The sequence below is a fragment of the Eurosta solidaginis genome, chromosome 1, assembly GCF_040869045.1.
Source record: "Eurosta solidaginis isolate ZX-2024a chromosome 1, ASM4086904v1, whole genome shotgun sequence".
Lineage (NCBI taxonomy): Eukaryota > Metazoa > Arthropoda > Insecta > Diptera > Tephritidae > Eurosta > Eurosta solidaginis.
In genome coordinates this window covers 172,563,584-172,580,752 of record NC_090319.1, presented here as the reverse complement: position 1 = coordinate 172,580,752, position 17,169 = coordinate 172,563,584, and the positions used below count along the sequence as shown (strand labels likewise).

Genomic DNA, 17,169 nt, shown 5'->3' with positions numbered 1-17,169 from the left:
TCAAATTTGGTTGTGGTCGGTCGATCTGTTTACGGCGCAATCCGATCTAAACCTACATACATAATTATAATTTTATATATATATAGATGGTAGGCCCTAGACATCTTCTAATATCCGCCAAGAGGACGGAATTATTTTTTAACATAGTTCGTATTTACTTGGATTGATGGTTCTCAGTTGTCTAGCAAGTTTCTAGTAACACTATGGACACATTTATTCTATATGATGTTCTACGGGCAGACCAGCTCAACTTAACCTAAAGCCTTTCGAAGAAGAAAATAATTGGGTTTTAATTATCTCGTCATGTTTCTCCTGGTGTTTCAGAGCAGGTAGAATCAATACAATTACCATTACCATACAAATACGTAGTTATTGAAAACAATAATTACCAGGTATATGTATATTTTATTGGTAATTGATATTCAATACACACATTTTTAATTCATTTTTAATTACTTTCAACTATTTGAAAATTTTCAAATCTTAACCCGAAATAACCCACGATTACCATATGGTAACGCAAAAGGTGTCGCTATATTTCGGTTTGTTCCATTGGAAAGAGCGTTAAATTCAAAATCAAAAAGTGAAAAACGGTATTTTCGCAAAAAAGGGTCGTTTTATGATTCCCGGTCACATATGTAGATATAAAAAAGCTAACAAAAAATTTTAAGGGCGGCAGATTACTAACGGGAAAAAAGGAATAAGAGCCAAACCCAAGTGCGCAGTCAAACTTTAGTTTATATAATAACCTTAGCTCCTTACGAGTTTTCAGCATTCTACCATTACTATATCCAGCGATATTCAGTATGAAATATTCCATTTGTATGGGAGGTGACACGTCTCCTTAATCCTCACTCCACGTTTACTAGGTGATATTAGGGATTGACCTTTAATAACTCTTTATTAAACTTCAATGAATCCTTCCAGAGATATGCAGTATCAAAGATTACATTTTTATGGGAGGTGCCAAAAAACTGTTTATAACCTATGACCACCCTTGAAAGGTTTCTACTGGATGTTTCAAATTTGGTTGTGGTCGGTCGATCTGTTTACGGCGCAATCCGATCTAAACCTACATACATAATTATAATTTTATATATATATAGATGGTAGGCCCTAGACATCTTCTAATATCCGCCAAGAGGACGGAATTATTTTTTAACATAGTTCGTATTTACTTGGATTGATGGTTCTCAGTTGTCGAGCAAGTTTCTAGTAACACTATGGACACATTTATTCTATATGATGTTCTACGGGCAGACCAGCTCAACTTAACCTAAAGCCTTTCGAAGAAGAAAATAATTGGGTTTTAATTATCTCGTCATGTTTCTCCTGGTGTTTCAGAGCAGGTAGAATCAATACAATTACCATTACCATACAAATACGTAGTTATTGAAAACAATAATTACCAGGTATATGTATATTTTATTGGTAATTGATATTCAATACACACATTTTTAATTCATTTTTAATTACTTTCAACTATTTGAAAATTTTCAAATCTTAACCCGAAATAACCCACGATTACCATATGGTAACGCAAAAGGTGTCGCTATATTTCCACGAATTAAATCTAAACTGCACAACAAATCCACAAATGAATAACGCTATTTTATACAGAATATCCGTAACTTTCCGAAAGACAAAGCTTTGGTCAGTCTGGGTTCAAATAGGAAAGCTATCGTACGTCAAATTTAAGTGAGAAAAAAAAAGTTGAAAATTCCCGTTTTTCCATATGGCACGTCTGTAAGTTCGCGATTATAGTAATAATTTTTAAGAACATTTAAATAAAAACTAGAAAAGTCGGTAACTAATGAAATAAGTTTTTATATTTAAATTAATTTTTTGCTGGAATTATTTAATTTCTAGTTCTTTTTTACATTTTATTTAAGGCGTTACCATATGGTAACCGTGGGTCGGCTAGGGTACAGGTTTTTTCTTCGTATTTCATGGGATTTTCTATGCTAGGGTACAGTTTTCTACGCGTATCAATGGCTTTTCTGTATCTTTTTGTAAATTTATCTGATATAATCTGCAGAATTTTTTAAATACTACGACTTTCAGAGGTTTAGTGTCGCAACAAATACTTGATTACATTCAAGATATACCAACTACTCTTTATATCGTGCCTCCTGTAGGCGGAAACATATCTGGCGAAGAGGATCTGAAGATGATTGTACTGGAATCCCTGATAACGTATGCCCCGTTTTGATCAGAGCGTACATATTGTAGTACCATCGAATCGTAGCCGTTGTTCCGGTGAAAGATGCAAAGTTAATGGACGAACAGCATGTATGAAATGCATCATAGGACTTTGTGTGAAGTGTTTTGCAAGTTACCATACCAAACCATGATTTCAACCACCTATATTTTAGTTTAGAAAATGTCTTTCTATTGTATTTTTATAAACTTATTTTTTTCTTTATTTACGGTTTAATAAAAATGTTCAAAAACGTCTATTATTTGTGAAATAAAATTTAAAAAAACATGTCCAAAATAGTGTTTTCTTTCATCAAAAACCTGTACCCTAGACGACCCAGGATTACCATATAGTAACGCTAGTTTTCCGGATTTTTCGGAAAAGCGTAACAGTGAATTAAAAAAGGGATACCATTTTCGTGTTCGGGAGGTCAAAATCTATAAGACAGCTTCTTTCCAACTAAATACAAGACAAAAAAAGTTATGCGAACTACCGGGTTAATAAGAAAAAACCTTATTCATGTTGAAATCAAGAACAATACATCATATTACAAACTTAGATATCTTTTGATAAATAGTAGCCATGTTATTTTTTAGAATAAATGAATAATTATCACGTTGTTCGTCCGGGGAGATCTAGGTCTACCACTCTCCCAATTTGCGTCGCGCTCCTTTTAAATTTTTTCGGGACATGAACCCAGACCTTCGGAGTGTGTTAAAAAGAAGCAAAAAAAAACTGTTTTAGAAAGGTTGAGCATTGATACAGACTCTGAAACATAACATACCCCAAGAATTTCACGGCCTGAGTAGCAGGACATTCGCAGTCAGCACCTCCTTATAGATCAATGAAAAAACATTGTGAAGGACATTTTTCAACTGTCTTTCATCTATGTGAGGTTGAATTTTAGTAAAAGACGGTTGGCTGACGTTCCTGGGTACTGTAGCCTGTGGAAAGCTCTCATAAAATTTGTATGCGAATATTTGGATTATAAAGAATAGGGTGTTCAGTTCTCAACAGCTACTTAATGAGTATCTGTAAGCGGCAAAAATTCGTGTTTTAATTTGAAACTCATTTTAGAGGTCAATTTCATTATTGTATTTAACGGAAGTATTATTTTCTGATTTCTGCATCTCAACATCATCAAAATATCGCTGGCCATAATAGACGACAAAGCTCGAAGATTCGGGGGGCAAAAATCGTTGTTGCTAGTACCAGAAGTTTTTGTACCATTTACGGCAATACACTACGCATATCCGTTATACTACTCTAAGGTTTCGCGGAGCTTTCATGCGGTAACAACTAGAGATATCTGCGCCGATTTTAGTTGTTTTTCGCACACCGCCGCCGAATGTCAAAAATATTGGCGCGGCGGCGGCATTCGGCGGGGTACTATATTTTCTACTCATTTATGACTGCCTAGGCCATTTATTGTTCATGTCAAAAATTGGTCAGATATGGTCGAAAGGGGTATAACGGATGCGCATCACTACCAGTTATAATAATCCAATTGCGAAATTTAACTGGTGTTTTTGTTGTAGCGATAAGGATACTCCCCGAAGGCCCTGGGGAGTGTTATCGATGTTGATGGTCCTTCGCCGGATGCAAATCCTGTACGTTCCCATAACAAGCATCATTAAGATACTAGCCCAACAGCCCAACGGTTTGGGATGACCACATGAAACCTTCTAGGCCATACCGCCCTCCAACCCCCTACATCCACGAGGAGCTTGGGGTAGCTAGAGCCTCGGCTATTAAAGAAATAGGATTCGCCACGGGTAGGTAAGGTTGACAATTGGGTTGGAGAAGCTATATATTGCGCTGGCAACCCCTTGAGAGGGTTGCGCTACACAACCCTTTGAATCAATTTGGTATTTTAGTCGCCTCTTACGACAGGTATATCTACCCGCTGGGGGAGCGAAATTTAACTCTTTCTAACCGTTCAAAAGTTATTTAAAAAACAGGCGCATTCAATGCCAGCTTAACACGGACTTTGCATCACCCAATTCACCAAGTTATTAAGACAAAATACTAAACGAAAACTTAAATAAAAAATTTAAATGCTCACTTTGCATAATTTTTTCAAAAAATTAATGGGGAAAAATGAATTCAAATAAAATGACCCAAATCGAACATGTCTTTAAATTCGTCCTCAAGGTATTAAAAAAAGCAAGTTACCCGAAAAAGGTGCCGATTTTTTCAAAAATTCTATATCCTGATTGGCTAAAATAATAAGCGAAATCAGTGATGCTACATCCGTTAGTAGGTTCCAGGGGTTCAAACACTCCTTTGAAGTGATTCTCACCTCATACTTATGATACGTATGAGAAGGGTTTGAAAAATTACTTGGCCTTATATTCAAACATCTGTTTATTTGCGAAACTTAAAAATATTGTCTTTGATTTTAAAAATATTGTGATTGATTTTCACCTATCATCTTTCAACACCCAAGTCTTCCGGTTCGACATTTCCTAAAGTTGGCGGCACTATCCCAACTAGTCCCTTGGAGTGAATCATATTGATTATAGCCTATCAACCAAATTTAAATATCACCTACACGTTACCGCTCCTGCTACATATGTGAGTACACTCAAAGTAATGAACTAAAAGCTTTCCGAAGACAATCCACCAATGACGGGTATGCTACTACCCTAATGTAGTGGACAGTCGAACTAGTCTGAAAAGTGAAGCTACGCGGCTATTCATATTGAACTCTGGCATCAAAAGGTCGGAAAACAACAGTTTGGACTAAGCATATAACCTTAACATCTTTCAACTTAAAATCGGTCGACCCACATTCCGAAATTCGGTTTGGTTTAACGAAGACTATTGAAACCAATGTTTCGAACACAAACGTTAGTAAATTTTGGCCGAAATTGAAAAAACCTTTATCCAGGCCCCCTGTAAAATTAAAATTATGTAGATGCGCCGACGACCCATGAGCTAATACTTCGACTGCCTACGATTTCGAGGGCGGCATCCTTGGCCGAATAGTTACTCCCTAACTTTTAAAGGTGTCTAGTAGTGGTCGGCGGCATAGCGCGAAAAAAATCCGTTAGAAATTTTTCGGAGCTACACCTAGAGCTGCTAGGAAAGTGACGTCGACGAAGGTATGAGTTCGAAGTCGGAATCCTACAGCTTCTGTGCTGGCATGTGATATGAGCGTCAGTAGCCGTGGTAAAGACTGGTTGTTGTTGTTGTTGTTGTAGCAGTGCTTCGCCCCACCTAACAGACGCGACCGATCACAAACTGTCATCAATATCCTCTAACGGGAGTCCAAGGAAACTTGCTGTTTCAACAGGGGTGGACCATAGGGAAAGGGGTGTTAGAGGCGTTGGTTCCACATTACAATTAAAGAGATGGTTGGTGTCATGTGGGGACACATTGCAAGCGGGGCATACATTTTGTATGTCGGGGTTGATTCTGGATAGGTAAGAGTTTAACCTGTTACAGTATCCAGAACGAAGTTGAGCCAGAGTGACACGCGTTTCCCTGGGGAGTATGCGTTCCTCTTCCGCAAGTTTTGGATACTTTACTTTGAGTACTGGGTTCACCGGGCAATTCCCGGCATAAAGGTCCGACGCCTGTTTGTGGAGTTCACCAAGGACCTGCTTGTGTTTTTTCGCTTCATACGGCTGTGTTCTCAGATGCCGTATTTCCTCAAAATGCTTACGGAGATGACTCCTTAAGCCCCTAGGCGGTGCTGGCTCGTCAATCAGATGTCTGTTGGGATGCCCAGGTTTCTGGGTATTCAACAGGAACTGTTTGGTCAGCATCTCGTTTCTTTCCCTGATGGGGAGTATTCTCGCCTCATTATGTAGATGGTGTTCTGGGGACATAAGAAGACAGCCCGTGGCAATTCTGAGAGCAGTATTTTGGCAGGCCTGTAGCTTCTTCCAGTGGGTAATTTTTAGGCTTGGCGACCATATGGGTGACGCGTAGCACGTAATCGGCTGGCTAATTGCTTTGTATGTAGTCATGAGCGTTTCTTTATCTTTTCCCCAGGTACTGCCAGCAAGGGATTTGAGGATTTTGTTACGGCTCTGAATTCTCGGAACAATTGCGGCTGCGTGCTCACCAAAATGTAGATCCTGATCAAACGTCACACCCAAGATTTTGGGGTGTAGGACAGTCGGTAGCGTAGAGCCATCGACGTGGATGTTCAAAATGGTCGACATTTGGGACGTCCATGTTGTAAATAAGGTCGCGGAAGATTTAGTCGGTGATAATGCCAGGTTTCGCGAGGCGAAAAAACTGGAGAGATCAGGGAGGTAGCCGTTTATTTTATTGCATAGCTCATCGATCTGTGGGCCTGGGCCTGTGGCCATTACTGTGCAGTCATCGGCGTAGGAAACGATTGTGACTCCTTCCGGTGGTGAAGGTAGCTTAGATATGTAGAAATTAAACAGAAGTGGGGATAGGACACCACCCTGTGGCACCCCTTGTTTAATTCTCCTTGGCTTTGATGTTTCGTTTCTAAATAGCACCGATGCCTGCCGACCACCCAGATAATTTGCGGTCCACCTTTTAAGACATGGGGGAAGGGTAGACCCTTCCAGGTCTTGCAGTAACGAGCCGTGGTTGACCGTATCAAAAGCTTTTGATAGGTCTAGCGCTACGAGTACTGTTCTATGGTGCGGGTTTTGATTTAAACCGCAATTTATCTGGGTACTAATGGCATTTAGTGCGGAGGTAGTGCTATGGAGTTTTCTGAAGCCATGCTGATGGGAGGCTAGTTGCAAATTTGCTTGGAAATAAGGGAGCAAAATGGCTTCGAGCGTCTTTGCTACTGGCGATAGGAGAGATATCGGACGATACGACTCTCCTATGTTAGCTGGTTTACCAGGCTTTAGTAGCGGGACCACCTTGGCCATTCTCCATTTCTCGGGTATGACAAAGGTGGAAAGAGACAGGTTGAAGACCTGCGCTAAATATTTGAAACCCTCTTTCCCTAGGCTTTTAAGCATCGGCATGGCTATGCCGTCTGGGCCCACTGCTTTGGATGGTTTAGCGCGACCAATGGCGTCCTCAACCTCTTTAGCGGTGATGGTGATTGGTGACGCGCTGAATTTGTGTTTATGTGCGTGTCTGTTGGCCCTCCGTCTAACTTTGTCGACCGTAGAATGCATTATATATTGTCGGCAGAAAGCGCTCGCGCATTTTTTCGCATCCGACAGCACTTTGTCGCCAAAGGCGATGGAAACTTTGTCTTTGTGCTTAGTCGGATTCGATAGGGACTTTACGGTGGACCAAAGTTTACCCACACCGGTAGAGAGGTTACAACCTCTTAGGTGCTCCTCCCATTTCGCCCGCTTGTGTTCATCCACAAGCAATCTGATGCGTTGGTTTATATCCCTTATTTGGGGGTCGCCTGGATCAAGCTGCCTTATAAGGTCACGTTCTCTCGCTAAGTTTGCGGCCTCCGCCGGGAAGTGGGGCCGGATTTCGGGAATTCTCCCGGCGGGAATGAAACGTGCCGAGGCGGATTCAATGACCTTGCGAAAGGCACGCTCCCCTTGGCGGGCATCAGTCGGGATAGGGAGGGCAGCAAAGAGGTTGTCTGTAAAGGATTTATATTCTCCCCACTTTCCTTTTTTAAAGTTTATGAAAGTGCGTTTTTCGGTGACGATGAAGTCGGCGGTACGCTCGAGCGAAACAAGTATAGGCAGGTGGTCGGATGCCAATGATACCATCGTCAGTTGACGCAGTTTACGAGTTCTGCGCTCACGATTGAGATATCTGGCGAACTGTGACAGCTTCCTACCATACGTGTGGGGGCGTCTCCGTTTATTGTGCAGAACGTCGTTTCTTCTATTTGATCCGCCAACATCTCGCCCCTACTGTCCGCCCGCAAATTTGAATGCCATAGATCATGATGGGCATTGAAGTCGCCTAAAATAATGCGATTGTTTCCAGTGAGTAAGGCTCTAATATTAGGGTGGTATCCACCGGGGCAACAGGTGGCAGGGGGGATGTAGATGTTGATGATTTCTAGGTTTGCATCGCCTGACCGGACAGATAGGCCTTGACGTTCTAAGACGTTGTCCCTGCGGTCGATGCCAGGATCAAATATGTGATATTGCACAGAGTGGTGTATTATAAACGCGAGGCCGCCTCCATTTCCGCTCTCGCGATCTTTTCTGTGGACATTATACCCAGAGCAGGACTGCAATGCAGATCGTGCTGTGAGTTTAGTCTCTTGAATCGCAGCAATGCGGATGTTGTGCCGCTTCATGAAATTGACTATCTCCGTAATCTTCCCAGTTAGTCCATTACAGTTTAACTGCAGAATTCTGAAGTGCATGAGGGGAGACGTCGCCACTCTGGGGGTAAGTGACGGGTGACTACGCCTGGGTTCAGGAAGGCCAGGACGCAATTGCTGTTGTGGCCCTGGGACTGGGCGTCCTTGGGCAAGCATTGGGGTACCCGGATGATTTGGGTTTGCGACCTGGCAACATGGCGCGATGAAACCCGCCGAGGGGTTGCCGTCGCGGAGACCAGAACATCTAGGAAAGTGGCACCACCCGAGGCAGGAGCTGCATTGGGCGGATGTCGCAAACATATATATTCTGTGCTGGCAAACGGTGCAAACGGAGGTAGGGACTAAGAGTCTGTTTCCCTGACCTACACGATTGCTGCCGGAAAAGAGGGGGGGAGAAGACGGGGGCAGGGGCTGTTGCTCAGCATTGCTTCCGACTCTACTACGAAGATTGTAGTTATGAGTGGTAGCAGCTGTTTGAGTTGTTGGCGCCGTAAGGCGCGAGCAGCAGCGGGTACTTGTTGTGGCTTGCTGAGCAGCGGGGCTGCTGGAAGGTAATGGGGGGGCGCTTAGACGTAGACTACGGGACGCCCTTGGGCGTGAACAGCAAGGAGCCACAAAAGATTTATAAAAGTTACGTGGACGTCGGGTTTTGGGATCAAGCCCAGAACAACCTGTCCGATGCAACCATCCCTTACACGAGACACACTGAACAGAGTATGACCGTCCTAAAAAGATTCTTTTCCGGCAGATGCAGCAAAACCATTTCTCAGGACCGAGGTCAGGAGACGGACCCGGATTGGATTCGATACCTTCCCGGAGCAAGAGAATATGGAGCAGTCCTGCTGCAAGGAGCTGCTGGGAGGATGACAATTTGTGGGAGGGACGAAACAAATTAAATGGGGTTACACTGAAATGACAGTCCTTGGTCGGGAAAAATCCCGAGTCGCTCCGGTACATAGAACCGACTGCCTGACTGGTCGTCAGGATTGTTCCTGTTCGCACATCGGAAATGATATCTCTTATAACAGCCGAAAAAACTGGAGTCGCCTTTTAGCGCAATCAACAAAAGGCCATCATTGGTGCTAAACGTTAAACTGTACCAAGAGTCATGAGCATTACACAAAAGATTTTAAAAAATCGTGTCGACAAGGAGTATTAGGAGTTAGCCCAGAACATATCCTTCGGTGAAACTGCGCTTTGCACGAGACATACAGACAAAAGTGTGACCATTTTAAGTCCTTGAATTTTTTTCGGCAGACGCAGCAATAAGGGTGCCTTAGACCGGGGTTAGGTTCGAATCCTCCATGGAGTAAGTGAACGAAGGGCAGTCCCTCCGCAAGGAGCTACTCCTGAAACTTTTTGAACCATCCGCAAGACTTTGAGGCAAAAACCCCGAATATTTCCGAACGTTTGATTTCCTTAAATACATATAGGCAAAACCTTTATTAAATACAATTTTTTTAATAGAAAAATCAAGCTTTGTAAACTAAGAAAGCCGGCGTTTGCCGGCGTGCCGGCCACGCCGCCGCCGTCGCCGATAAAGTGATCGGCGTAAACCTCTAGTAACAACCATAATAAAAGCTCAAGGCTTTTCTATGTTATGTACAGTGAAAGACGCTCCGGAACAGAGAGTATTCTTATCGACTCTTATTAGGCAGCAGTTACATGAGCTTCGTTCGGGTATTCCAGTTTTCTGTTGATTTTGCAAATTTTGAAGGTTTTTCTGTTCGCGTACCCGGCTCTCCAAAAATGAAGAAAAAGAGAGAGTAAAGTGACATTTCATTTTGCTGAGAGCTGCAACAGCAATTTACAAACAGAAAAACAGCTGATCGAAAAACTGCTGGTTGTAATTTACGCAAATTGCGAAATTTAATTCAAGTATTGCAGCCGGAAAATAAAGCATGGAAAGGTATATGTTAATGAAAATAATGAGGGCGAACATCTGGATGAATTGGTGACTCTCGCGGAACAAGATGGACAAACTTTACGGACATCCACCAGCTATGACACAACAACGTTTTTCAACTTTTTTTAATTTTTTGTACCGCCAAAAATTCATCAGCTGTTCGCAAATTGTGATAGTTTTTGATGGATTTCTGTTCGCGTACTTTTTTACATATTTTTCTCTATGAGAGGAAAAAGCTGATAGTTGAGAGGATTTTGGCTGTTTGTAGGTTTCTGTTGGAAAAATACGCGAACAAAGCTATGGAGGGTCTCCACTGAAGTGGAGGCAGATTTGAACTGACTTGGTGCTTCCAACTGGCGTCAGTTATCGCGAAGCAGGGACGAAACGGCCGCTATTGCCTACACGAGTGAGAGCGAATTATGATGAAATTAACTAGAATAACTTAGATCACACACATACATTTACAAAATGCCAATGTGGTAAAAGCTCAGCTACACCCAGAAAAACTTTCGAATGCTTTTAGCTATAAAAGAATACAACAGCATTCAAAAAGGTGTAAAGGGTTTTTAAGTGAGGCTGTGTTATTCGAATCTAAGGACTGTTCCGAAAAGAGAGTGCACACTTCAATTTTCTTCTAACGTAAACACGCATATGGTTGGTGCTTAAAGGAGAAAAGCGAAAACATTAATCTCTTGGCTTTACCAGAGCTTTTTTTACCACCTTTGATTTACTTTTGTATACCTTTTTCGAGAAGTAACCTTTGCTTTTCGTATATATTGTTGTTGTTGTTGTAGCAATAAGGACACTCCACGAAGGCCTCGTAGAGTGTTGTCGATTCATTTTGCTGGATGGATTCGGCATGTTCCGGTAACAATCACCATTAAGGAAGGTACAAGCCCGACCATCTCGGGAATGATTTGGTATGGCCACATGAAACCTTCGAGGCAATACCACCCTCTCACTCCATAGATCCATGAGGAACTTGGGGTCGCAAGAGCCTCGGCTGTTAAATAAACAGGATTCGCCACCCGTAGTTGAGGTTGACAATTGGGTTGGAGAAGCTATATATTGTGATGGCAACCCATTGAAAGAGTTCCCCTTGAATCAGTTTGTTATTTTAGTCGCCTTTACGACAGGCGTACCTGCCGCGAGTATATTGTAAGCTGGAGGGTTATATATTTATTTTAAAATAAATCCGACATAATTTAATGCATAATAAAGGGTGCCCTCGTTTTTAGTTTCTGGAATAAAGTGCCCTTATACTTATACGACAGTTACAGATTGTCCCGAGTCCCGAAGCCTCTAGTACAAATAGTTTACCATAAATGTAGCTTTAAGCCAAACTTTGGTTATTCAAATTGGTGACACTGGAAAGTATACATTCACATCGACCGATTTAATGCAAAACTGGAACAAGACAACATTTTTTCATCCATTTTAAAGCAGGTGTAATTATCCGTTCTAATTAACTAAAAAATTTTTACTATCAAAAATTGTTAAGATTTTTGGTGCCTCCCGTTTTCCTGTTTTTTCTTTGTTTTGGTACTTTCCAAACGGTGTTATTAATTAGCTACTTTTATTATGTCAGTTGTTCTAGAGTTTTTAGCTAAATTTCGTACTGATATGGATTAATTTATATGCATTTAGGTACATATCTTCCTTCACGCCAGTTATCCTTGAAGAAGATTTTTTTCATTTTTGGAAATACATTCCGTTGACAAGTCTTCCGCACTGTAACAATACATCATTATTTACCACGTCTACATCTTACGCAGTCTTTTAATACAAATATCTATTTTTCTAAGGTAACTGTACACTTTGCATTCATGTTCTTGTTCTTCAATCCGCGATACACCGAAAAAAAGCTCTATTGGTGAAGAAGATGTTAAAAAAAACCAGAATAGACCACACCTTCTAACAGTGTTTTACCTACCCATAATAACCCGCACATACACTTAGAGAAATAATTAATTAAAAGTGTCCTTTCGGAGCATTCCTTAGCAACGCCATGATTCATTAATACAGCCCCAAAAAAAAAAGTGCGATGTTCAACGGACTAGACAAATCAATTCGTATCGATTTTATGTCGCTGAACACTAATCCATGGTCAGAATTAAGAAGTTAGCTCTTTTTTCATTTCTATCCTCAAAAAGCGTAAGTATTTGCCACAAAAAACGTGAGTGACTTTTAAATTCTGACCACGGGATAGTTATCAGCGACGCCAAATTCATAATAATTGACCGGTCTATCCCGTTGAACATCCCACTTTTTTTTTCTGTGGGGCTTTGAGCTCGAATTAGAACAAACAACAACATATATTAGTATAATAGTAAAAAAACACAAGAAAAAATAAATACGGTTTTGGTGTTGCGTATTCTCCATGACGTAGCAAATATATATCCGTGTATTTTGTTAGTGTATTGTAAAAAATATGCTAAACAAGTTTGCAATGCAATAATGCTACACCACTTGAAATTCCTTAATGTTTTATCTACATTTCAGTTTTCTTGTGATATTTATATCGTCTGCTGCTGACTTACCGTTAATGTTATCTATTGAAACATTCGGCCGAATGTTATATCCAGATGTGGCAGAATTCGTTCCATTCCTCGCTGTTCCATCGGCTATGTCCTCCTCTGCCAATAATGGGGTTAGGGGTTCAACATTGAATAAATCATCCGAGCTCTATTTTCAAAATATTTAATTATGCATATAAGTTATTAAAAGTAATATACTTAAAGCGCTTACATCGATACTAGCTGATGACATCGAAAACGGAGCTGTTGGTCGCACAACACCAAGGCGAACAGGTGAAATCAAAGACTCAGACACTTCACATAGTTCCTGTATTGCAATTTTATATAGTGAGTGAAAAACCTTAATACAGCTTTGAATATGCTTATTTGCAGATGGGGTAAATTTTTTTCTCTCTGGATTCGGTATCTTTTCCAAACTAAATATCACGAAGACACGAATCACGGACCTCACAAATCTTCGAGCTATTAATTCTCCGTCTGTTTTACGTCCTGGAATAGTGTCATCCTGCATTTCACGAACAAGCGTCATCAGCAGGGTGTCCAGATGATCCCCACTGCATTTCACAACTAAATTGTGAGTAAATTTATCTAAAAGTGTAGATCCCTGTTGATTTTGAAGTAAAATATAACTGTCAGTATTTGACTGATTCTCAAAATTTGATTTTGGTTGAAGTGTGATGTGATTTTCTTCTACTCCAGTCATAATCATAGCTCGAACAGAATGCCAATCAATTAATAAGCGTTCCAGAGCCTTGCGCGCAAATTTTGGGGGTTCAAGATCATGCTCTGGCATATCAGCTTCGGGGTCAATAGACGAAGACTTGCGGGAATTACCACTACCTCCTCCACTTCCTACATTTCTAACACGTGAGTTAGACCGATATTGCCTTTGTTCCACTGCCTGGCGCCCAACCGTTTGTATTAGAAATAATAGAATCGATTCTCCTTTTGAATTAAACCTTGTTACAAGGTCAGTAGAAGATACCAATTTACATAAAAGAGCAAAGCGTTTATTTTGATTCCCAGCAATAAGGGCCTTACATTTACACTTTTCCCAGCAATCGCAGTAAGCGGTTGGCGATGTTCGCTTTAGTTTACAATCATGATCTTTATGACAGATACGTGCACATTCTGTGCAGCAGCATAGTGATCCTGTTAGGCCACATGTCTTACACTCATATATATTTTGATTGATATGGTCGGCTCCTGTCCAAGTAAAAGAACATGTATCATTATAACATAGAACATATAGCGGAGACTGATCAAGCGATGAACCTGATGGGAAAATCATTGAATTTTTTATCGAAGTGTCCTTTTCAGATATACTTAAGATAGTGTTTAAAACTATTATACCGGCTTCATATGCGCGGTTATATATTGAGACCATGAACGGCGTTCGGCCTTGAGCATCCGTAAAACTTAACATTTGGTGTAAATAAGGGCGAAACGCCATGGCTGAACACATTTGCTGTAAAATCAAAATTGCTTGCTCTCGGCGCTGTGTAGCCTCAAGCACATAGTTAAGGGCAGGGATGTTTGTGGCTAAAGTATTTTTCAACATCTGATCATCGCCCTCATTAATGGTTGTCGTTGTATTAAAACCGGAATTCGATCCATTTGCCTCTGACAACGATTGAGATATATGGATGGGATCGCCAGTATAGCTTATATTTTGAATATAATTGATATGCTCACTTTCGGTATTAATTATTCGATTCATCACTTCCCGCAAGCTAACAGAACGGCTTTCCCTAGTATTCGTACTTGATGGTGTATTCGTTACAATTGAGCTGTTAGACATGTCTAATTGCGTTGAAATCGATGGAGAGTTTGAGAAAACAGTATTAGCTAAAGATGTGCCCCGGGCAGGTGCAGAATACTTTATTTCATCTGTTTCTTTGTTTGACGTAGGTGCGCACATTGCAACACATGCATGAAAAACATTTCGGCTGCCATCACAACGTTCTCGCGTAATGGAAACTATTGGACTATAATCCTCCGTGTCCAAACGGCTAAGTACTGCAAATGCATTTTTAAAGTCACATCTCAAAATATGAGGCATAAGCTCCTGAGGTTCGAATAGTAATGCCGTCACACATAGTTTAGATTTTAAATTACCCCCACAGAATAACGGTACCATGCCCATCGATGCACTTTTCACCGGCGGTAAATCAAGATATTGAGGATCTTTTATGGATCCCAAACAATCTTTAGCAATAGGGTATATAGCACGGTTTCCATCACACACTATAACGTTGCTGCCACTGCTGCTATCATTATTACAAATAAGTACAATGTTATTGTGGCTCGATCCCAAAAAGGACATGCTATCAGTCGGGAACTGGCTATTTTGCTCTTGTTTACTATTATATAAATTGTGTAAGCTATATACAACTTTTAAACAATTTTTCTTTATAATGTGAATACCCCGAACATCAGCGGACATGGCTAATAATTGAAATCCCTGCGATTCGCTGCAGTTATTAATATTAACCTTCCTCGGTTGCTTTTGTAACCAGTCTGGACCACGGGATACCATATTTGATTTGTACGCCTGAACATCTTCCCGTCGTAAAAGTCGACACTGTTGCCAGTCATCATCTTTCCCTTCATTGACATTTCCACAAACAGCACCAGCGTACAATGGGAAACGGACTGCAACAAAGTCACCATCTACTTTTAAGACTTTTCCAACTGGTCCTACTTTTTCTTCTACAAACACAACATCTTTAAGTTGCCAAAGTTCTTCATCCTTTTTATTTTCAATATCTTCTTTGCCAGCCATTCTCTTTGCTCGTTTGTTTGAAGTTACACTACCGGTATCGCTACAAGTACTTGATGCAGGCGAGGGTGGCGGGGGCATATCAATGCGATCCGTAGATTCCTTTGTAGAGCTTGTTTTACTATTTAAAGTCTGCACGTTTGGAGTGTTTGCTACGACGGTTTTATTGTGATCTTTCTCCGTGCATAATATGCTTTTCTCGGCACTTGAATGCGATGTGACAGTTATTATTTTAAAACGACAGACGTCGCTTAGATCCCAAACTGAGTTTTGCAATTGCCCTATAATTGGTATGCCATTAATACAAGTGAAACCAATAGAGCCTGCCTGATAAATAGGGCACTTTTTCATTATTACGAGTGACCCGACACAGATATCTGTTGATGCAGATTTTAATGGTTTTTTTGTTTTTGTCCGAAATTTTTCCCAAAGGTACCGTCTTTGATCAAAGGGTAAAACTCCCCACCAATAAACATTGTCGTTTTCAGTTCTTACAGCAGTATATATAGTACAAACGTTAATTGAGACTATAGGATCCATCACAAATTCAGTGAACATGATTGTTGAGTGTTCCAATTTAGATCCCAAATAACCTAATTGATCATCCATCCAAGTCGCTACACGACCTTCCTCAGTTAACACTGAGCAGCGAATAAAGTTAGCAGCAATTTTAACCACTTTTTCCGTTATATTGAGGCTTGCAGTTTTTGGATGGTATACATTTTCTACCTAAAAGTGAGAAAAGAAAAGCATTCTTTAATAAGTTGACTTAACGTTAGTTTTATAACAAAAAATAATTCAGTGACTATCTCCAAATCGTTGGAATTTAAATATTTTACATGATATGCTTTTTTGACAAAAATTCTTGAGCAGTGCCACTTAATAAACTCCACTGTCACGGCCCAACGTTGCGCTAAGCACCTTAGCTTCATTAGGAGCAAAGCTGAAAATTATTAAAGTCATTTTCTATTAATAAAAACCACAACAATGAATAACCCACATAGCATATGGAAGATTTATTAAAGTATAAATCACCACAATGAGACATTTTCGACTCCTTTTGACGACTAAAAACTGTTTAGTCAATTCTGCGATCAAAAGAAGACTCGAAATCGACTCCCTCTTATGAGTGAAATATGATTTATAGAAAAAGCAACAACAAAATGTAAAGCGAACACAAAAAATAATTAAAATAAGATTCCAAATATACTCTTAAATGTATCGAGAAAGGATCGCAAAAGCTTTAAAACACACTTAAAAATTATTCCCACAAGACTCATAAATGTTGGTAATATGACTCAAAAAAGACTAAATACTGATTAGAAATATAGGTTAAAAGAGGCTCTCCAAGTGTAGTCGCGCGTAGGGTACCTTTTTCTCCCGACGAGGGAGTCTTTTCTGATCAGAAAATGAGCGCATATATGCTTATTTTGATCATGCTGGAGACTCTAAAGACTCTAATATGATTAATAATTTCAAAAAATG

At 40.4% G+C, this 17,169-nt stretch overlaps 1 protein-coding gene across 4 annotated transcripts in view; it reads right to left on the bottom strand.

Moving 5' to 3' along the window:
• hyd (E3 ubiquitin-protein ligase hyd) overlaps positions 1-17,169 on the bottom strand; it is a 1,108,663-nt gene that overhangs the window by 747,093 nt on the left and 344,401 nt on the right. For all 4 annotated transcript variants that reach the window (XM_067760031.1, XM_067760029.1, XM_067760028.1 and 1 more), the window contains 2 exons: positions 13,114-16,413; positions 12,906-13,050 (listed from right to left, as the gene is read on the bottom strand). In XM_067760031.1, coding sequence (XP_067616132.1) covers positions 12,906-13,050; positions 13,114-16,413 — 3,445 coding nt within the window. The remainder of the gene's footprint in view (positions 1-12,905; positions 13,051-13,113; positions 16,414-17,169) is intronic.